This window comes from Amblyomma americanum, chromosome 3, assembly GCF_052857255.1.
Source record: "Amblyomma americanum isolate KBUSLIRL-KWMA chromosome 3, ASM5285725v1, whole genome shotgun sequence".
In the NCBI taxonomy this organism is placed as follows: domain Eukaryota; kingdom Metazoa; phylum Arthropoda; class Arachnida; order Ixodida; family Ixodidae; genus Amblyomma; species Amblyomma americanum.
This window is the reverse complement of record NC_135499.1, coordinates 190,028,644-190,051,336: the sequence shown is the minus strand read 5'-3', so window position 1 is coordinate 190,051,336 and position 22,693 is coordinate 190,028,644. Positions and strand designations below refer to the sequence as shown.

The 22,693-nt window shown below is 43.7% G+C and overlaps 2 protein-coding genes across 2 annotated transcripts in view; one reads left to right on the top strand and one right to left on the bottom strand.

Annotated features, from left to right (window-relative positions):
• Aladin (aladin WD repeat nucleoporin) overlaps window positions 1–8,140 on the bottom strand; it is a 37,620-nt gene extending 29,480 nt beyond the window's left edge. The window contains exons 1-6 of the mRNA XM_077659305.1: window positions 7,931–8,140; window positions 7,023–7,147; window positions 6,886–6,947; window positions 6,633–6,721; window positions 4,222–4,268; window positions 818–976 (exon numbers count right to left, since the gene is read on the bottom strand). Coding sequence (XP_077515431.1) covers window positions 818–976; window positions 4,222–4,268; window positions 6,633–6,721; window positions 6,886–6,947; window positions 7,023–7,147; window positions 7,931–8,047 — 599 coding nt within the window. The 5' untranslated portion in view covers window positions 8,048–8,140. The remainder of the gene's footprint in view (window positions 1–817; window positions 977–4,221; window positions 4,269–6,632; window positions 6,722–6,885; window positions 6,948–7,022; window positions 7,148–7,930) is intronic.
• A 205-nt stretch (window positions 8,141–8,345) lies between these two features.
• Window positions 8,346–22,456, top strand: LOC144125688 (uncharacterized). Its single transcript, XM_077659304.1, has 8 exons — window positions 8,346–8,540; window positions 8,664–9,104; window positions 9,345–9,419; window positions 11,055–11,192; window positions 12,974–13,070; window positions 14,734–14,816; window positions 18,630–19,497; window positions 20,469–22,456. The coding sequence occupies exons 1-8, from the start codon at window positions 8,496–8,498 to the stop codon at window positions 20,516–20,518; spliced, it is 1,797 nt and encodes a 598-aa protein (XP_077515430.1). The 5' UTR covers window positions 8,346–8,495; the 3' UTR covers window positions 20,519–22,456.
• Window positions 22,457–22,693: the final 237 nt, after the last annotated feature.

Genomic DNA, 22,693 nt, shown 5'->3' with positions numbered 1-22,693 from the left:
TAATGTGTTTTCAAAGCATGTGAGCAGTCTTAAAGGTGCACTGAAGAGGATTTTCGGTTTGCCTTTTTACCGTGGGAACTCTATCTGCACACTCCAAGCATTCTTAGAAAATTCGAATTACTGCCCTGTGCAGCCGATTTCTCTATTAAATCGGATTAAATGTCCTGACTTGTTTAATAAAACTTCGGGACAACATGACAAATGAGGCATACAAGCGGGTACAACAAATTTTATCACACTTTTCACCATGAACCTCCCCCTGTCGCACGCGCCCATCGGATTTCTCGTCACAGTCATCCTAATGCCGTCTACCCTGAACAAGCACGCACCGAAACATATCATCAATCTTTTTTCCTTAGAACAGCCAAAGACTGGAATGACCTTCCATCCGAAGTGGCAACCATCATCAATCCCGTTCGCTTCAAATCCGCCATCGAAGACCATCTGTATTCATCCATTTAAAACCCTTTTGTTTGCCCACCCCTCATGTAATGTCCTTTTTGGACCCTTGAGGAAATAAATAAATAAATAAATAAATAAATAAATAAATAAATAAATAAATAAATAAATAAATTTTATGGCCATTTTGGGGAATTTCACAGCCCCTTAAATGAGAAGACTTGCTACCCCTCTCCGCTTCCTTTTCTTTTGATCTACCCAGTGATGAGTGCTGCTACTGACACACACAGGTCTTGTAAAGGGTCTTGACATACACAGGTCTTGTCCAATAAGCAATGAAATCATGAGGCCCCCCACTGTTTCACACTGTACACCCACATGCAACAAAGTAGGAGGAAACAGGAGGAACACGACATACTTCCAGGCCATGTCAGTGATGTTCCTCTGGGACCTGTGCTTCAGCATGGGAGTAATGCTGGCATCCGGAGAGTACACACGAATCATGTCGCCATGTGAAGCAACTGCAAACTTCATGCAGTTGGGATGCCAAGCGAACGCCCGTACATGGCCCTTTGACCTGAGACAGAACACATTGGCTGCACCAACTACAGTTTCCAAAAACCCAATAATTCAAAGAGACACGTAAGAGTGATCCTTGTCCTACTTTCTGCTCTCCTAATTGTTGTTTAAGAATGGAGAGGCAACCAGCCAGAAGCACTGCTTTGCAGCAATGCCCAGCTAGTGTGTCCAACTCTCAGCCCAATGCTAAGAAGCACAAGTTGTTTCACACTTAGAGGGAACATGGGAGTGCATGGCCTCGCAAAGTAGTGAGCACAAAGTTGTACACTGGAGGAACTTTGCACAGGAGCAGACACTTGAAGTGCAGACTCTCAACTGTGTTGTCTGCTACAGTGGTGCATGCCTGCTGCATCATAGTGGAGTGTACTCAATCGAGCATAGTGCCTGATTTAATCGTCACTTTTTTAATTAAATCTATATCCTTTTGGAAACTGTTTGCAAACTACAACTTCTTGCTTGCGAGCCTCCATTAGCAAATAATGCCAAATACAATAATACCATGACAGCATGATGATTTTATATTTCTTGAATAAGGCCAGGCACCAATCGTGTGCAGTTTGAAGCGCATATTAAGGCAAAAGCCTTTAATGGCTCATGCTCCGTCCGTCCGTTACGCTCTTGAGCCCATGGCCTCCGAGATCATCCGCGAGCGCTAGCGATAAGGTGATCTTGCAGCGCCCGCGTCAGATGCCTTGCAGCTGTCAACCGAGTTGCTTGCTGCACAACTTCCCTCCTAGCGCTCGCTTCAATGGAGTCTCAAAATGCGGGCAAATGCAAGTACTTAATTAACATCTTAACCACACATCAGTGACACAAGCAGCAACACCACGCTAAAGGCTTTTGCCTCACCGCACTTTAAGTCAACAAAGTGCCCCCTTAATTTTTTTTGTGCCAGTCACCATAAACGCAGCAACAAGAAAGCGACACCAAATTCTTCTCACAGTCCACAGTAGATATGCCCTTTACTTGATTATAAAAGTAAATCGAATTACTCCCCCCACCCCTCCTTTCAAAAAAAGAAAACAGTGTTGAGATGGACTGGTCAAATGCATGGATACAAATGAAGATACTACAAAACAAGGCTTAGTGAAGAGCTCAGCAACACTGCATGAGCACAGGCAGTGTCCATCAATGGGAAAAGACACACGCCACCTTACAAGCATACTGTAAAGTCCCAATAAAAGCCGTCCACCCTTGTAAGCACCTCTTCTGCTTGTTACAGACAACGGCAACTGTTGGGAGCTGGTTTTCTGGCACCACAAATATCCAGGTGGGCATTTATAATAGGACTTGCGTGGTCACTCAGTTACTGCATCAGTATCTTGTGACAAATTAGAATGCAGGGTACTAGTAAGTCACACCTTCGCAAATGACATGTCTCCCTACCCTGAGTCAAACACTCTAGCCGCAACGATACCCAATTTTCCATATCACTGTACAAAAGTGAATGCGCTTCACCACTGGCCACTGCGTGGCCACACTATTGCATTCGAAAAGGAACACCTGGTCAGGACTTAATAGCAGGTGAAGTGCGGTCCATACCCAGAGTGCAGTGCACAGTGCAGATCCACGTAACTTCCAGGTTGTCCACTTTTCTAAAACTTCATAAGGAAGATGTTTGATGCCACATCAAAGACACATGCCACCTACAGCATCCTGCTATTTCCTTACTGTTGCATGACTGTCACTATCTGTCAACATCGGGGTAGCTCTCCCACATACAGCACTTGACTGAGGTCCCTTTCACATCATAGAACAAGCTGTCTGCCTGTATGAGTTTCTGCAGGCACACAACTATAGCACTCGTTGAATTATGAGGCCAAAACATCCCTCAATCTGTGAAATGACTGTACTTTTGCAATTCTATGGGCTCAATAAAAAAATCGCAGGTTTCGAGCCACCCTCTGTCCTCTTTGTAAAAGAGAGCCCCAGTGCAGACCAGCAGGACAGAAATTTTATAGCTCAGAGCCACTTCTCTGCCTCTCTCAGTAAAGGAAGCCTCCATCTCTCTCCTTGAGCAAATTTACCAAAACTAACAATTCTGAGAACTCTGCACTGACTTCAAGCATGAAATTCACTTTAATACTGTCAAATTGTTAAACCATGAGTTAAGAATGGTCTCCGATTAATTGCGGGAACAATATTAATAAAAGAAAAAGTTGCGAATTTGCCTGCTGTTTTACCGTACTTACTTGCATAATAATTCCACTCACATAATGAACCGACTGTCCACTACTGTTGTCGGGATTTAAAATTTTTTTTTAACCTCACGCAAAAAGCACACACCCGACTTTCAGAATATTCACCTTATCTCACTACGATTGGCCCCTGCTGTCATCTATCACAAAATCATTGGATCGCGTTGTGATATGGCAGCATATCTTGGCTTCAGCTGAGGACAAGAGTACAGAGAGAGGAATCTACAGCTTGTCGCTGCCATCACTGAGCCTGTGCTCAGGAAGCTTTTTTGCAGACGTGACCTCAGACAGAGTAGTGCTACATCACTCTCACCCACACATCTCTTCTCCTCCGCTTTCCTCCCCACGCAGTCACTGTACCCTCCTCCTCCACTTTCCTCCTTGCACTCTCTCGCTATCACTGTGCTTTCATCCTCCCCCCCACTTTTTTCTCTCCTCTATCCCCGTACTTTTGCCGGTTATGTCAATGCCAAGGGACGCTGCTCAACCTGAGAACGAGTGGCTAAGAGCTGCGCTCTTACAAAAAAAAAAAAGGATGGATGCAGGATGCAAGGCTCCACAGCCAGGAAGCTCACACTAACACTACTCATTGAAAAGATCCCAGTGGACTGCTATGCACCTAACTTAAGTAGTAAAAAGAAGCTTTTATAAAATGACAAATCCTATATCACATTGTCCCAATTCATGCAAAATCTATAATTAGCTGGTAAATGCTGATAAATATAAATTGTTGGGTTTACCATCCCGAAGCGACACATGGGCTATAAGAGATGCTGTAGTGAATGGCTCCAGATTAATTTAGACCACTTTAGGTTCTTTAACATATGCTGACATCACACGGGCATTTTTTGTATTTTGAAATACAGCTGCCGCAGCTAGGACCAAACCCACAGTGGGTCTTTGCTGATAACCTTCAACATAGTCAAAGTCAGTGCGAGCATTCACTAATGCTTTAGCAAGCAAAGATGGTACAAGGCAAGGAAAACCATTTTTGTCATTTTTTATATAAAAAAAAATATGTACATAAAGTAATATAGACACCCACCAGTCCAAAGCCAATGAAAACTCCTTGCACATATCTTCACTGGACAGCTGAAACAAGTTAAAGTCAGGATGTGAAACCTGCCAGCTTTACAACATTGGGCCGTTGTCATGCCATACATAAACAAAGAAGTATGTACCAATAGTATGGCTGTCAAAGATTAAAAAAAGCAACTAAAAACTAACCCAGGGGTGGTGATAATGGTTTCTTGATTTTAACAAAAGGAAGAAAAAGGTAGGTCTTGGACACAGAAACTGCTGCATACCTCTCCGAAACCTGAATGACAGCCAGCGAAAAGTAAAACGAATGGAGTAGAGGGATAGGCAGGTGAAAAAAAATGTGGCAAGTGGAAGGAGAGAAGATAGAAGAGAAAAGTAAAGGCTACAAACTATGTACAATAGCCATTCATTAATTTGAACTTCTGATTAATATGAACTCTGGCACTTTGGTCCTTTCAACACCAAGTGTATCAGAAAGGCTCTCGTTAATTCAAACTTCGCATAATTTGAACAATATTTGTTCTCCTTCAAGTCGGCATTATCGTGAGTTGGCTGCACAAGAAAGAAGAACATAACACAAGCACACAAGTGAATAATGCAAGTAACTACACGTGCATAAATGTCCTGTCACTGTTTTATACACGAAAGAGGCATAGTGGCCACAACCCAAACTCTCATTCTGGCCAGGAAGATTAGAAAGAAATCTATGTAACGTGCTAGGCAGTGGTATAACATACTAGTAATATGACCAATGGTAGTAGGCACAGCATGGCATTAAAAATGAAACTCCCACCTAGGTACATTTTAAATACAGCTGAAATAACACTGGAATGGACTTTACAGGATCAGAAACATATGTTTAAAGCGACATTGAAGAGAAAGTGAGGTTTGCCTGTGTTGATAGATTACCGCATTCTAAAGACAAAGATGCTACTTTCACTGAAAATGGGATTTTTATATGAAAAAAAAAGCTAACAAATGAGAGATAGGTGTCCACATCATTGGCCGGTTTCGCAACTAAACTGCATGTGTTGACTGTTTTCTTTTCAGCGCAGATCCCAGAGGCCTGGTTGCACTACCGTTCACTTCAAAACGGTGGTGACAGAGTCCATTCACTTCAAAACGGTGGTGACAGAGTCCTTTTCAGTGAAGACATCATGAGTTAGACAAGAAAAGCGGGAAAATTTTAAAATGCAATTTTGTCACAATAAACACACCTTTTGATGCCAGACAATCATCAACGTACTGAGAAATAGCCACAGAATCATTTACCGCTAAGAAAAAAAATTAGATGCAGGTGTCCTCAGTGTCCCTTTAAAGGGAAACTTCGGCATCTTTTTACCTCCACCCATTTTATTCAAACCTTTAAGGCAGGTTGTCCAGAGCCTCTTATCCGTTGTGCAAAGTCCCACTACTAGCCAGTGTTTTGTTTCAGCACAAATTAATTTAAAATTTTCGCATTTTGCGGCCTCAGGCGGAGCGATTTCTATAGGTAACCTTGTGTGTGCAACGTCACAAGCCCTACGCCTGTCGATATTAGCGCTGTGTTTGCTGGAAGAAAAAATTAGAGCTTGTTTTAGGTCATTTGAGACAAATAATAATTAAAGCTATCATGAACAGCTGCCAGTTTAGCCATTCAACATGTACACGAGAGGCTTTGTGACAGTATATGTGACGTCATACTTTGGTTGAAACTGAGTTTCGGTTTCTTTGTTTTCGGGTTTTGTAATTCATTTCCTCACTATTTTGAAAAACATTCACTGTAACTAATAGAGGGAGGTTCAAGAATATAAAGCAATCATCAATTTAAAATGTTCCAAATGCTCAGGAATCGCTTTTTAAATATCACGCAAAAAATATTTTCAAACACTGTTTTGGTCCATAATCACTCAGCAACACGAAACAATTGGCAGTGTCACAGTGGAACCTACCATTAAATAAGTGTGAAGCTGATTTTCCTGCGACCCTCATGACTGCCGAAATAAGCAATATTCATCAGCATCATCAGCCAGACTACATCCACTGTGAGAAGAATGCTCTTCAATTATCGTTGTCTCATACCAGCTGCAACTGCCCATCCCAGCAAACTACCTAACCTCACCTCCTTACCTATCCTTCAGTTACCCTCGGCTACATTTTCCTTCCCTCGGTATTTACTCTGTTACCCTAACAGACAATTGGTTATATGTCTGCTGTATTACCAGACCCACACAGGCCCATTTTCCACTCCTGGCTTCCACTGCGATATCACTGACCTGAATTTGTTCACTTATCCACTCTGCTATCTTTTTGTCTCTCACGTTTACCGCTGTTATTTTCCTTTTTGTAGCACGCGTTATCGGTAAGCGCAGTAGTAGTACAAGGTAGTTATAGAAACATCAAGAAGAGGATGGCTACTTTAAAAATGCTGCTTACCAATAAGTGTGGGAAGAAAAGGCCTTGCTTGTAGAACCACCTTGTGCCGAGAAGAAGACTTTTTGCTGCAAATCTTGCAACAGACCAGACTGAAAAAAAAGGAAGGGAGCCAATATTTTAACTAGGCAAGTGTGCTAAAACTCATTAAAGCACAATCATCCTACATAAGGTTTGGGTCCTGTGCAAGGACATGTATAGTGACTTCAAAGCACGACCTAGCTAATCTCACTGAAAAACACTGCAAAGTGCTTACCAATGGATGAATCACTGTACTCTGATAGTTGCTCTAAGAAGCCAATAAATCCTCTCTCCTGCCTGGAATACAAACATTTGCCATTAGCACACTGCCAGAAGTGCACTGCCATGCCAAGCGGTAGTAGAGAGCCTTGCCATGACACAAATGCTTGGTTCCAAATAGACTCAGGCTGTTGAAGAAAAGCATTGGCAGCACCCTCGGCAAAACCTGGGTGTCTTGCAGATTCACGGACCACGGACACACGAGGGTATGCTGAAAACTAAGCAAACCAATTCGACATTAGCAAAAGATGAGCCTTTCGGTTCTAAGGGCCAGTCCTAGAAACCAAAAGAGAAGCAGAATGCGGTACTGGTCGAAAACACCTTCTTGTTTTAATCGCTCTAACAACACAAAAATACTGAGCAGAGAAAAAATTCATTTCAGCATGTGGACTGTTACTTTGCTGACGTGCAGAAATGAATTGCAGCTGCTTTTGTAGCCAGTGTGGCTAAGTATTCATGACTGTTGCCTATGATGGGAGGCAGTTGTTGGCTTTACAAAAGATGGCGCATGCCCACACTGGGGGATCGGCCAAGATTCGGGAGGCACAGACTGCTATTCGCCTGTAGTACATTTACGCAGTTGGCATGGGAAGGCAACAAGAAAGAAGAACGAACATGAGTGGCAGGGTTGTGGTACACAGAGAATAATTAATCTGCTCTGTGATCATGTTATTTTAAAAAAGCTCTTTTAGCACCTATAATTTGTACCAATTCAGCTCCTGCGCTAGCTCTGCGCGAAGGCAGTACGGTAAGCGAAGCAGAAAGCGACTACGCTGTCATGAGTAGAGCGAGTACAGCGAAATGAGAGAAATATGAGCACACTGCTCATGAAAAAAGAAAATATTACCCATTCTGACACGGTCGCAAGAATTCAAAAATCAAGCGCATATATATAAAGAGAAAAGAAGGAAAGACAAAGCGCGTCGACACTTCGCGGTTTCAAAGGACAGGGACGAGGACAACACGCGAATGTGCTCAAGACGTCCCAGCTCGGAACTCACTCGTTCTGCGAAGTCTTTCCAGTCAGTCTCTGTTCCGGCGAGCAATTTGCCGTCTTTTTCGTATAGAGTAGTTTGTCTTTTTCCTGGCGGTGGAGGGAACGACGAGAGCGAACACATTTCGATGAACTACAGCGGAAAGCGAGCAGACAAAATTAAACTTTGAAATATCACATTCCCGCCATGACAGATACGAATGTTACTCCATGTTACGGCCGAACTGAACATTGACTAAACCGTGAACTAACCTACAAGTCTAATAAAACATAAAACATCTTTAATAAATTCTCAATTCATTATTTATTATTTTGATTTTATGTTTAATGTAGTGAGTTATTATATGAAGCGAGCCGCGAGCGCAAGCTGACGGCACGTGAAGACAAGTCGACAAGTTTGGTACTATGTTGGATTGTTTTGGATCACTATGAGCGCGCGTCGCCGCGCGAAGTATGGCGCAGTGTTTGAGCGCGCAAGTGGCGCTAATGAAAACATCGTAGTAACCAACGTTTTGTAGTAACCCAGCCTGTCATCTTTCGCTACTTTGTCGCTGTCAACTGAACCTTTTACCATGTCCCTTCCTGCAGATACCAATGAATTGAATACATTCGATGATGTAAGTACTGCATTCAACAACATGTTCATTTTTCATTGCCAGCGGCGCAACTTTTTAGCGCCCCGTGTTTCGTCACATCTTCGTGGTCTTCGTACTGTGATGGTTGCAACTTGTCTATTGCAGAATTTTTGGGACGAATTCGACGATGACTCGGCTCTTCTTGACACGAGTGAGGCAAATAGCATCTCAAACGATGTCGAAGCCAAGGGAACCGCGACGCCCGCAAGGACGGAGGCGCGTCATATGACAGTAGCTACCGGTCATGGTGAAAAATCCGTAGATAAAACCGAAAACAACAGCGACGACAGCTTGTTTGTAGCCACTGGCCTGTGCGCTGAAGACCTTGAAAACTGTTTTGAAGATGACTTTGATGAACATGCAAACGACAGTGAGTCGAAGAAGGGTGCGCAAAAGCAACACTCGTGTTCAGATTCTAGCGCCAACATACCCGAGATTCTACCGGATATGTTTAACGACGATTCAATGGGTTGGCTAGCGGACGAACCTGAGCTTGTTCCAAGAAAGCGAAAGTTTCCAGGCCCCGCTGGAATTCTTCCCAAGTCTGTGAGTACGCTGCATGCGTGTTTTATTTATTTATTTATTATTTTATTTGGTCGTACTGTTAACTCTCCAATGATGGTCGCTACAGTACTCAGCCCAGTACTCTACTCAGCCTGCAGTTGTAATGAATTGCCTTTGGCATCATAGGCAGACATTTGTTAGGCAATCGAATACTTTTAAGCTAAACCACTGAAGCGTCAACTTGGAGTTACTAAAAATAATCAGACATCGCTTTGCTTTCAGCGATCATCGCTCTCATTCTCTGGTGTTGGCGAAGCCGCTGATAAAGCTGCGTCCAGGAAAATGGAACCACCTGATGTAAGTTTTTGAAACCTTACAATGAAAAAAGCCTTATTTTTTTTTATTAGTGCAGAGCTTTCAATATGCGCTTAACTGGAACATTTCTAAAAGTTAAGTAAGATTGTGGTCACATTTGCATGCTATAAATGAGTGAGCGCACATAGCCTTTACTCCATGCTGTGGAGCATGACAGCATACTAGGAAGCTTTCTGGTTAATGTGGGAACTACGAGTTTGTGTTCTATTCAACAAGGACAGTCTCGTAAGTCAAGTGCACTTCACTATGGCTTTTGAATATTTCGTGGCTGAAACATGCTGCAAAAAAAAAAAAAAACGTTTTGATGCATATTGCACATGCTTCAAGCAGGCATTGTGCTCACCTGGGGAAGGATTATTAAGATGATGCTACAGCCACCTTTAAGAGCAACATGCCTCACAAGGATATGAAACTGGTAGAGCCTGGTTAGTGAACTGAAGCAGACAAGTCTGTTATTCGATTTGATGAAGCTTTCAGGCATAAACTGAAAATTGCGCAAGGTTTAAGGAAATACTTGCTACTTTGTGAAGAGAGGTGCACAATCACAGCATAGTATGTTTCAACTGCTGTGCTTGTGGACATAGTTGCAAATTGTAGGCTGTTAAGACAAAAAATGTGTAAAATATTTCTTGCAGGTGTCTCAGCTTAACTGACGCAGCACAAGATATATACACCTCCTGATATATCTTCAATTCTTTCTGCCATTGGGGACAAAAATAATGGTGGCACATGTCTTGATATTATGCTCAAACGTATCAAGTATCATTTGCCAACTTGAAGTTGAAAGCTAAACTGAACATTCTGTATTTATTGTTGAGATGCGGGGAGCTCAGGCAACCAATAGGTACAGTACTCACGGATTGAAATAGGACATTCGGAGCGCTAGCCTTGCAGTGCCACGCAGGCATGTGGTAAGCCACAGGCCGGCTCATTGGCTACTGGAAGGAACAATTCTGCTTTGTAGATGTTCTCCCTCTCGCGCCATACCACAATGCACCACCTTGGTTCCATGAGCGTCTACGGGCGGCGCTCCATGAAGCGACGGCCACGCGCTCCGAATGTCCTATTTCAATCCGTGAGTACTGTACATGCTCAGAGTGGTCCTAAATTGATATTTCAGTGTTTGAAAGTGCTCCTAGTTTTTATTTTGCTGGTAGCATCACAGCCTTAAGGATTCTTACTTGATTCATGGATTTTTTTTATTGTGATAGCATTAGGAGGGCAATGAAGCTGAAAACTGTCGCCTCCCCTACAAGTGTACAAGGGGGAGAGGAGAGAGACGCCGGAGTAAGAATGACTGAGTAGAAATGAATAAAAAGTGATTACAAAAAGAAATGTAATAAGAATAGAATAGGAATAGATTGGTGAGTAAAAGAAAAATGCTATTGCTTTTCCTCCGCATCAGTCCAATTGATCACCCCTATTTTTTTTTCTTCAAGCTCATTGCTGTCATCCTTGCAGTTCACACTAGTAGCTGCTGGATAATCATAATGCTGCTTTTTTATCCATACAGAAGGAATTGGAATGAGAAAAACCACTATTGCAGAATTTATACAAGGTGTTTGCCTTTTTAACAGGTCACCTGTTATTTAGAAGTTTGGTTTTGTACTTTTTCAGGATTTGCTTTGCACACCATGGAGTGCTGAAGCAGATGACCCGCTTTCTCCTTGGCAGTACTTAAGACGGGACTTAGGAATGGAGAATATCAAGAGTGGTGGCCTCAACGGCTACACAATCACCTGGGTCCTGAAGATGGTAGGCAGATGCAAGACCATTTTATGACTCTGTTCTCTCATTTCGCTCCCACAGTGCAAAAATACTGAGTCTAGATGATTTGGAGCCCCCATTGATTCATTTGACAAGCAGTGGTGGAACTGCTGCGCTATTTGCGGCGTAAAATTTCCTGGCACCACCACACGCTGTAGGTGGAAAATTGCGCCTTAAATAATGACTGGCGCCACACCGCACCCCGCAGCAAACATAGCACTGAAAGCTTTGGCCTGCTTTTTGGTTTTGGCTTTTGCTGGCTACGGCTTGACTGAAGCTGTTTCTATGTTTTACCATAGCTGCGCAATACCAATGGATGCGTAGTATCATGCGACAGGCGCCATGGAGGAATTTCCATGACCGGCGACAGCTGTTGCGGCTCAAAAAGACATGCCAGGAATCATGACAAAATGGCGAGAAATAGGCACCATTTAGTTACCTTAATCAATGCAGTTTACTGTATATTGCTGCATGTAAGTCGACTTTTTGTTTGCAAAGGTGACCATCCGAAAGTGGGCAGTTGTGGAGCCGACCTATTAACGGAGCCTGAGTAGCTTCAGCCGAGTTGTGGTGGGCGCATATAGTTTGTACCCTGTGCTGGTGTCCGTTCCTTGCAGGATGCATGGACGTCCACATGTGAAAAGGAAAGAAAAAAATTTTGTGCAAATCAGTTCAGCTGACGAAAATTTGAACTGCATATCGTTTACTTCGTTCGCTCGCGCTGATTATCCTGTTCCTGACCAAGCAGTAAATAGCATAGAGCAGTCACAGTAATCTTCGATAGCGTGTTCCGCTGTAATCCGAAACTATATGGTTGATGACAGTTCGGCTTGCCACATACTAGTTAGATGGGGTGCACGTGAGTATGGGAGGCGAAAGATGCACCGTTAATTGCCTTTGATCCTTGCTGGCAGTGTGATTTTGTCGTTGCATGTCTGTTGCTTTGAGCTATGCGCGTGCCATGATGCTATACCACGGGAAACTATGAAACAGTGTTCTTAGACATACATATTTAGTGTTTGGCTAGCTACTAGTTGAATAGGTGCATCGACTTATATTCGGAGTAATTTTTTTTGCCTACGAGGGGTGCAAGTTTGGGGATTAACTTGCATTCGAAGTGGATATACAGTACCTCGAAGGTGCAGGAAAGCAACGATGATGTTATTAGGAATGAGACCTGGTTAATGTTTCATCAGTTACACTGCATTCGAAGCAAGCAGGTGTACTTTTTCCAGCGTTCAGTGTTGCTCACTTGTTGCTTTACTTTACCCCAACCAACCCAACCAACCTCAAGGTCACAGAGAAAGGCTTTGGACAGACAAGTAACGGCGAAATCTGAGAGTGAGGGTTTTAGTGCTAGCGCTCTAAAAAAGACCACGAGTTGAAAACCTGTCAAATTTACTTGCTTAAAAGGACACTAAAGGGGAATACTCAGGCAGGCTAGATTGGTAGGTTAGCATCACCTAATAGCAGATGTGTAATTCTTACTGAAAACAATGCTTTTGTAAGCCAGAAAATTGCATAAAAGCGAGGTGTGCATGGCGCCGCCAGTTGCAGTTTCGTGCAGTAGTGGCTAGGTACGTAGTCATAAGGGGACGCTATTTCACTATCTTGATGGGCAATTACAGTCGAAGTACAAGGAAAGCAGCTTGGTGAGCATAGCCGACAATGTGAAGAGTCTCATAATTGAAACAGCGCAAAACATCGCCGCGGTGGCTCAGTGGTTATAAAACCATAAACCCATCCTTTTATACGTTCATTTTCTTCAGAAACGGCTGCAACAACTCCCTCGTGGGAAAGTGCCTGTTCTCTGTGTTGCTGTCAAGAACGTCTCCAAGGATATCCTCACGCTTCGTGATGGAACAGGTCAGACGACAAGCTACACCTCATTTCATACACAGCAGGCAACAGTGCCAAAGCTATTGCACCTTTTTGTTCTGGCTATGTCTGTGGCCAAGTAGTTCACATCAGCGAAAACTGGAATCAGATTGTTCAGTAACTGAACACCTGACTGGCTTGCCCATGATTTGCAATGCCAAGCATGCCGTTTTATACTGCTCTATGCATTTGTCAAATCGCCCGCCGAGCAGTCGAGAAGTGCAAGTGATACACATTGGGGGGATTCGGTTTTGCGTGCACACTACTTGCATAACTTCCACTGTGTTGCACACCAAGTGTGAAAGAGAGTATACTAGATGTTTGCAGCTGTATCAATTCCAAATCTGTGAGCCTGAAGCCAACACTTCTTGCTTTAGAGACCGTGAGAGAGTGGAGTGCTTCCTCTTTTTTTTCTTTTATGCATGAAATGTAATCAGATTTGGTACAGATATGTAACCTTTTATGGTGATTTCAGAACTGCATTTTACTTTCAGCTTTATGGTATAGTTGAGCAACGACAGCGAACACCTTCATAAAGTCATCCCTGGGTCATTAAATAATTAAGGCAAAAATGCACAGGCTTTTATGTCAGCATGTTCACAAATTTTGGTTCTGTGCAATGAAGCTATTAACTCACTTTTAGATCACCAACAGTCATGCAAATATGCAAGCTGAAGTTAAAACTTCAGCTTGCATATTAGCCTGAAAATGTTTATTACAAAAATAACTCTAAAAAACTATAGCACATGTATACAGAAAAATCAAGAGCTTTATTGCACTCACTAACATGTCAGGATTCATGCGCAAAATACAGAATCATCCTACTGTCATCCGTTGCGAAATGCCGAATGGCTCAGTGTTTGAAGAAAAAGCTTATGCTGGGAAATTCAACCTTAAAGTTTATTCCCTGTGTTGCCTCGTTTATCGCCTGATATGCTTTTGGCTTTAATCAGAGAAATGTGGCTTTGCAACTAATGAAAGATCTGACCTTCTGATCTCTCCTCTTCATGGTGATACTAAGATGTTGATGCCTCCGTCGTTGCAAACCTGGGGTATTTGTGATGCACCGGGACCATCAGAAGTGTGATGCACTCAAAATTTTCGATGAGCACACATAAAAAAATGTAATTTCCTAAATTTCTACTTCATATTTTGCTATAATTTGTCATCACAAGGCAGACAAGGACCTGAGAATTACGACGAAAATAAAGTGAATGGAAAATTCTGACCAATTTGGCCCCCTTTTTTTTTCTTCAACTGGTACTTCAGTGCTGTGCAATACTCAGCTGTAATTCTGAGGATGCCACAAGGCCATTTTACATTAACTGCTTTGGTGGTATGGAGGATTGGCGAACAAAAGTGGGCCCAGTTAAAACTTGGCTCCAGGTAGAGTACAGGCCAACTGGGCTGGCTGAAAATTTTGGAAGGGAGAAGAAATTCAGACATCATTTCAGGGGCAGCTTTTCTTTTCAGATGTTTTAGATGCTGGTTTTAATATGGTAGTTAAAATCCTTGGGTTTTACATTTCATATTTTGATTTGTATAATCTGAAATATAAAACCTCCAAAGAAAGAAATTGGTGTTTAATAAAATAATGTTACATGGTGCAAGACATCACCTAGCCATCTTTGACATTATTTTATGGTTATAGGTGAGATTCTGGCGACTGTTGACAAGGACTGTCAAGACTACAAACCCTGCCTGAAGGCCGGTTCAGCGATTGTTCTAATGAAGGTGAGGACACTTTTCAATTCTTGTTTTTTTTTTTGCGTGTTTTTGAAGAGTTGTGAAGTCAGCATGTATCCTTGAAATAATACGGTGAAACCTCAATAATTCGAACTCGGGTAATTCGAAATTCCGGAAAATTAGAAGAATTTCTGTGGTCCCGTAATTTCTAATGTAAATTTGACCGGATAATTCGTAATGTTGGCATGTATCAGGCTGGTTAATTTGAAGATCTGAGGTGTTATGCGAAGATGTCCGATCCAGAATTTGCCGCAGACTGACAAAGCAACGGCCCCTCGGAGCCGCAAGGCTTAGGTGCAGAGCGATGCTGATTAGTAATGCCTATGCTCGATATGCGAAGCGGCCCAGCCCTCAGTACTCTCGCCGCAAAAACCAATCTGGCACGGCTTGCGGACTCCTGAAGCACGTGCCTGCAGAGGAGACGTGCTTCACTGCAATGCAGGCAGGGACACCATTTTCAAAGTAACATGCTCTCAGTGCTTAGTCAAGGCACGGCCGGACTGCAGGCAGTGATGCGTGCACTCGTCACTTCTCTCCAGCATGGCCATGGTTAAGTCAGCGCCTGGCAGAGGCATTGGCATTGAAGCACCTCCCACCCCTAAGAGCGTCAGTGCATGTCCCGCGATGCGACCATTGCTACATGCCCGCGATGGCTTGACTGTGCACAATGCCGGACTGTGCCATTTCTTAGAGTAGTGTGCCCTGGTTAGGGGGCTAGGTCAACCTTTCTTCAGAAAACGGCAATCCTAAAGTTTGGGGTTGACCTGTATGCAGAGCCGACCTATTGCGGGGTCTTGGGTAGTTTTGGATGAGTGCCAGATAATGCGTGTCCTGTGGTGATGTGTGTTCCCAGCAGGAGGCATGGGGCTCCTTGCATCAAAAAAAGTTGTTAATTCATATGCAAATCGGTTCTGCTGAAGAAAATTTGAATTTTTTGCCTTTTACCCGGCTCGTTTGTGCTGGCAGTCATTTCCTCGGATGAGCGGTAGGTAGCGTGAGGACAGACTTCCGATACCAATAATCTCGCGGCAGAATCTGAAACTACAGGACAGTTTGCAATTCAATTTGCTGCTAGTCAGTTGGGCCACATGCAAATGTGGAGGCAGGGTGGAACAGCGCCTTTTCGCTTTTGTCTCCACTGGCTTCGGACTGCTGTCTTTGTGATTGCATCGTTACACATTTGTTGCTTTTAGTTCACATGCACCGCATCGCCATCCCACGGGAAACTACAAAACAAAATGCGGCAATGGGACGAAAAACACGGGGTGGGGGATAGAGGTATGCGTCAACTTATATTTAGAGTCAACTTTCTTTTTGGCCAGCAATGGCTACGAGCTGAAGTAAAGGTAGTGCATTCCCACAATGGAATTTTTTGTCTGGGTCAGTTAATTTCGCAGTTTTGCTGTGGTCAGTTAATTTGAATGTTTTTCGTGGTCCCAGTGACGTCGAATTAACGAGGTTGTACTGTACTTGATTATGGGTGATGTGGTGCTCTATGGACCTTTAGTTGCGAGCTTCATGTCTGTTTTCTTTTTTACTACGTCTACTGAATTTGTTAGGGGCAGATCTTCACTACTCGCGCAAGTTGAAGTATGCTCACTAAAAGACGATTTCTCATTACTTTATGTGCTCTAAATTACTGCAGTATGCTTGGAAGCCTCTTTGCATGCCTCTTAGGCTGTTTGCATTACTTCATTACACATTCTTTTGTCTCGGTTTTAAAGGGACAGTGAGGAGAACTCTATCAAATTTTTTTTGTTATCAAAATCTGATAGTTCGGCATTTCATGGCTTTGTTGCCACTTATCTGGGAGCGAAAGATGCATTTATTTCAAAGAAATTTGGATTCGAAGTTGAAAAAGTTTTTCCCGCCGCTCCGATTCAAACTCGGGGCACTCTTATGACGCCAAGGCGCCCTCTTATAATGTTATAGGACGAAGTGACGTGAAACGTGACGTAAACGCAGACTCCGTGATATCTGGCAGCTAGTGGTGTGGTCTAGCAGCAGCTGAAATGAAAGTTACCGCCGCCACATGTTGAACGCATTTATCGGGGGTCGCTACGGTCTCTTAGTTTACGTTTGCAGCGGCGTCTTTCCAGCGTTACGATGGATCCCGTTCCCGAGCCCGACGACGAAGTTCTTGCAAAAACTCCGGCCTGCATTTCAGCGACCTCAGCCCCACAGAGCGTGCGATGCTTTTGAGGGAGCACGGTTAGGTTAGGCGCCGGCGGGTCGTTTCCCTCTTCCGCCGTGAGCAGCCGTTGCTAAATAAATATCGTAAACACAGTGCGGGGAGTCACGAGGGGCGAGGACAAGGTCGGCGCGTCGCGCCCATCGGAGGCTGGCTGGGGCTTTGGGGCCAATAAATTGCGATTCCTTGAATGGCGCTCTTGCACGGTGCAGCAGGCGGCGTCAAGGAGGTTTCCCACGGTTGCAAGGGCCAGGTTATTTATTTTTTTGCCACAAAAAACGGATAGGTGCTCAAGGGTGCTCGCGTTTAAAGTTGGCGGCTTGAAAGTAAAGCCGACGCACGATGCTTCAATGGGTTCCGCGCGTTTCTGGAGGTATGGGGTCCAGTGGATTGGGCTCTCTCTCCCACTTGCATGTACCTTCAGATGTGTACTGTGAATGGATTAAATTAGCCGAGAGCTAGAATAGAACAGCCCCGCCCAACTGCCGAACCTATTGAATGGAGCTGCAAACAAACGAGTTGGAGGAGAGCGGAGTCACGGTCTCTGCAGGTCCCAAATCTCTTTTTCTTAACTGCCTTGTATCTTGTCTCCCGTCCCTAATAAACGATTTCAGTTAAGTAGTTTGATGTTGACTGGCACAGCCGAAAACGTTTCGCTGGGCTTGCATACAAAGACACAAGTGCTCTTTATACTGCTAACTGCCTTGTACGATCACTGACCATCGTGCCATCATAGTTTCTCATCGACCGTGGCGATCATCTGACCAGCCTTAACAGGTCCTTCAAAGGTTAACTAGCACTTGAAGTGGCATTTGGAGTTCCTCTGCTGTTCGGCGCTTGTAAATCGAGGCTTGTAAAACAAAACCACGGGGCACGCATAGCTCATAGACGTGAAGCGCCATAACAAACAGAAACTCTCCTGGCCACCTGTGGTGCCGCCAAGCAGCGATTTTCTTTGCTTCCAACATTCAGGTTGTCTTTTGCCTGTCTTCCTTGTGTGATAAAACTGCACTATCGGTTTCAAAACAAAACTTACTTCAATATCGAACCGCGCAACCTTCCTTTGTCAGCCTCAGAAATTCGTGGCGGCCATGGAGGAAGGAAAATTCCTCCGAGGTGGCGTCTCTTGTCCTATGATATCATTACGCTTGTATTTGCGAGATTGGCCTGTGGCGGCGATACCTGTATTTTGGTTCTTGCTATTTTCTACCTTACAAGAGGTTTGTTTTCAGTAAGAGTGGCATTTTTGTGATCAGGAGCTGGTATTCTATTGATACAAGCCAACTTCAATTTCTCCTCCTCAGTGTCCCTTTAATGTTCTGTGTGATTGATAGTGAAGCTGTTGAAATCTGCTGTGCAACTACGAATGTTAACTATAGTTGGGTGCACATTAAATGTGGCACCAAGGTCTGGCACCCTCCTATGCAGATTGTTAGAGGATGCAATCAGCACACGTAGTGGCATCTAGCACTTCTCAAACAATGTTGCACTGCTACTATAGAGGACTTTGTGTCTGTTTTTAACACCTGCACCAGCCAGTATGTCTGTGTGATGCTTTCACTCTTAGGAAATGAAAGATGCCAGCGCACGTTGTTTGCTCTTTTTGCAAGGCAAGTGTCTACGTAAACGACCAAGGCCAGCATTGCCTCGTCCTCACAAAGCAGAACATTGTGCAAATCTACAGCTGTACTGAGGATGGCAGTCATGATGTTGTCAGAGCCGACGTCAATCCCATGACGTTGCAAGAGTTGGAAGGCGTTTGTGCTCTGCTGCAGCGTGAAGCTCTCGAAGATGCAGCCAAGCGTGACACCCGAGGTTTGGAATGTCAGAGCTCGGTGCTGAACACTTGTGCACCTCCCGTTATAAAACCTCGTGCAGGACACTTTTCACCAGTACTTAATAACTCAAGAAATGGAAACGCACAGTTGGTACAAGGCAGAGGCAATGTGAGTCCCGGTCTCTTTTCTAACACGGGAACTGGCAGCACTGCGTTGCAACCCAGGACAGGTGGTGCAAGCCCAAGACAACCATGGATGGCATCACGAGGTGCCGTACCTGTCTCGAGACACACGCACAGTTCCAACATGGGTGCAAGACCTTCAAGGCCCCAAGGGGCTGGAGTGAAGAGGCCCAGTGAAGGATTCAAAGAGAATACCATCAACCCTGAAGGTCACAGGGCCTCTCCAAGCATGTCAAAAGTGCCAGCATACAAGCCACCAGCACTTCCCTCTGCTAAAGACTCTGGTGTTAAGCCAGCATGTGAAGTGTCATCTGCAATCGACCTCCTCAAGTCTTCTGCTGCAAATAGGCCACAGATTGCTTCTCATTGTTTGGCTGGGGACAACAGAATCGGCAGTAGGTGTGTGAAAAATACCAGTTCTTCCACTGTGGATTCAGCAGTAGCCACCACATCCTTATCGTCTTCTGTGCTGCCAAATGACTCTAGTGCAAGTGCAGAAGAACTTCAGTGGCTGGAAGGTACATATAACAGTGTCATTGACATTTTTTTTTTTTGCAAATGTAGTGCATCTATAACAGAAATTACAGCAGTAGCAGGTCTGCAAGGCCTTAATCTAAATTCAGCACAATAGCATATTACTATGCATGATGTGATTGTTTTACCTCTTTAGATATACAGCATCTTGGACAATTTCAAGAGCTAGATATTGTTGTCACACTGTTACTTTTTGGCTTTCTTGCCAACACCTAGTACTTGCATGCACTCAACTAGGTAATCGGAATTGCTTTTAAATAGGCCTGTACAAAAAAAAAAACTTATTGGTCATTGAGCCACCTATGGGTTCAGCATGCATAAGTTACAATTGTTGCAGTCTAACAATGAATACTACTTGTCATTACAGTAGATGCTCGATGATATAAATCTCATGGGGTCGAAAAAATTTATATCTGCAATTTCTTATCATTCAAAACGAACGAAATCCACATGCAGAAGTACGGGAAATGCAGTTACGCAGGTATGTTTACAATTGATGGGATTTATTTACAGCTGCGAAGCCACAGCTCACAACTTCTGGTGCGTACATTGAGTGCGACTGGTGATCGCGATGTCGGCGATGTGCAGTCCTCGTGCCCATGCTCAATGTTCGTGGTGCATACCACACAACTAGTGACCATGGTGGTGGTAATTTACGGGCAACGTAATTTACGGGCAACGCTTAGTGCTCCAGGAGGAGGTCGCGGCTCGTGCATTCCTATTGTCTGTAGTGGCATGGGAGAGAGTTCGAAATATCTGAAATTCTTCATATTGTATGCAGTGCACTCTGCGTGTGGAATTTTACGAATTCGTATCATCCCAAAATTCGTATCAGCTGTGTTCGTATAATTGAGATTTTATTGTACATATAAGCATTTGAGCATTCTGGCATGCAGTTCTCATAGAAATGCTGACAGTTAAAATGTCTGTTGCTTTCTCTTTCTGTATTTTTCAGATGATGCTGACGACATTTTTCAGACTATCGATGATGTGTGCCTTGTTTGAAAGAGCAGGCAAGCTTTGCTCCTAAAAAGTGTTTGTAATAAATTATCAATTTTGTTTTAGAAAAGTTTCTGCCTTACGCCTCTGCGCTATTTTACAATTCACGACATGAATGTGAAAAGCTGGTGATGGGCATGCCAGTAGAGTTTTTTTCTGGAAGAGTTATCCATAGCATTCTTGTTGGATGGTAGTTCATAATGGATGGTAATATTATATGGATGCAGTGTTTTAACAACCTCTACCATTTGTTCTAGTAGTGAACTCTGGTACAATGCACAACTCTATCCTCATTGAGGTTAACGTTAGACTTTTCATACACTACTATTTGCTTATTACATTAATTTCCAGTTTTTGACAGCATGGCTTCACTTTCATGGTTGATGCAGTGTACACCACTTATTCTCAGTGGCAGCTCTAGAGAGTTGCAATAAAGGTTCACTCTATGTAGTAAAACAGAAACGTGATATAAACGAAGTACTTATATTTTTTGCTGCACTGATATTGTGTTGAAAAAAATTACTAAAACGTCTGTCGAGGTTTTTTTTAAAATGACAACTGGAATACGCAAAGTGAGCACTTATCTGTATATTGTCACGGAACCAGGAAGGACCAGAAGACCAGAGAGAAACAGAGTCCCTTGTCCTAGCACAACACCAGAGGAAGTGTGACCTACAAAGAGCACTCACGGTGGCAGCGGCCAGAAAAGAAAGGGGCGAAGGAGGGAGCGGGTGTGATACTAGAGGCAGCCTACTGCACTTTCCCTCCTATTGCCTCTCTGTCTTCTCAGCTGTCATTGCCCTTGGTAAACTGGCTCTGTCCTTGCCTTGCGTTTTCGCCCTGTTCTCAAAACAGGCTGGGGACGTAGGTGGCATGCGTAGTTTCCAGCAGTACAATCGCGCGACGTACGAAGTGTTATGAGGGTGGCGTATTTCAGCACAAACTTGTTCATTGGTTCGTGTCGTGACCTGTGCATTGGGTGAACAGCTGGCTGGTGGTTCTTTTTTCATGTTTTAGTTTAGTTTTTACTGGCCAGATTTTGAGATATCCAAATTTCTAAGGCCCATCTAGGGGGCATTAAAGTAAAAGGGCGCTATGAATTTCGACAAGCACACAACACCTATCGGAGCTCTTGCATGACATGGAAAACTGTCGTCTTAACGAATATTTTGAGATATGCAAGTTAATGAGAGTTTACTTTACCAGACCGTCAATATAATTTGCTACTTCCAACCCCCTTTCATTGTCCTGCAAAAAAGTTGTCATTATCATTCCTAGCTTCTTCTACTTCACGTGCAGACAAAGACCCTAGCATGTAATCCACCCTTGGCTGTTGTGCGTGCATTTGTGTAGTGTGCTGAAGTGACATCACTTGTTATGCAGCCCACTTTGTTCCAGCAGTGTGCACATGACTATGTGGGCTGATGTGCTGTGCTGGGTGATTATGGCTGCAAGACTGAGAATGCTTTAATGGGAACTTTTCACACTTTACATTGATCAAAGGCACATGACGTTTTATGTACGGCTCAAAAGGCAATAGGACGACAAAATGATGCCATCCGACGTGCTTTAAAAAGAATAACCCATTGGCTTTGGGAATTGAATCGCTATTTCAGGGAAGGGTCCAGATCGCCACCAGCTACTTTGTATCTTTTAAACCTTAGAGAAAATGTTCTTATCATTATGTTCTTGGACAGCACGACAGTAGCAAGAATTCCGTACACCTCTCCTGCTCTTGCAACCATGTTTTTTTCAAAAATGGTGATCCTTTAGTCGTCGCAGTATGATTGTGATCGATATTGAAAGTGACTTCTTGGAGGCTTCATGACTGTAACCAGTTGTCTAGTGTTGCACACAACCCACTCTCGCTTGTATGTTCAGTTCTCACTCACGCAGATTCTCTCTTGCAACTGTGAGCATAAAGTAAAGTTTGTTCGATTGCTGCCCCTTCAGGATCCTTGCACTCTGCGGATACAAGGGGAGCATGGTTAACACGTTCACTGTGGCAGTGATTTTCAGGGCCCTAATCCCTCTGCCTCATGGCCCACTGGTGGGCTACCATTAGATTTTCTTGGGTGCAGCGTGACCTACCAGTGAGCCTCTGGCGAAGTCAACTTATTGGAACCGACAATAGATGGGAAAGCAACCTGGCATGTGTGTTTTTGCAGGCTCTTTGAAAAC

Excerpts from the sequence above, each read along its gene's own strand:
- LOC144125688 (XM_077659304.1), top strand. The coding sequence starts at position 8,496 with ATGTCCCTTCCTGCAGATACCAATGAATTGAATACATTCGATGAT. Across the intron at positions 8,541-8,663 it reads AATTGAATACATTCGATGAT|AATTTTTGGGACGAATTCGA; the intron begins GTAAGTACTGCA and ends TGTCTATTGCAG. Across the intron at positions 14,817-18,629 it reads CAGCGATTGTTCTAATGAAG|GCAAGTGTCTACGTAAACGA; the intron begins GTGAGGACACTT and ends TCTTTTTGCAAG.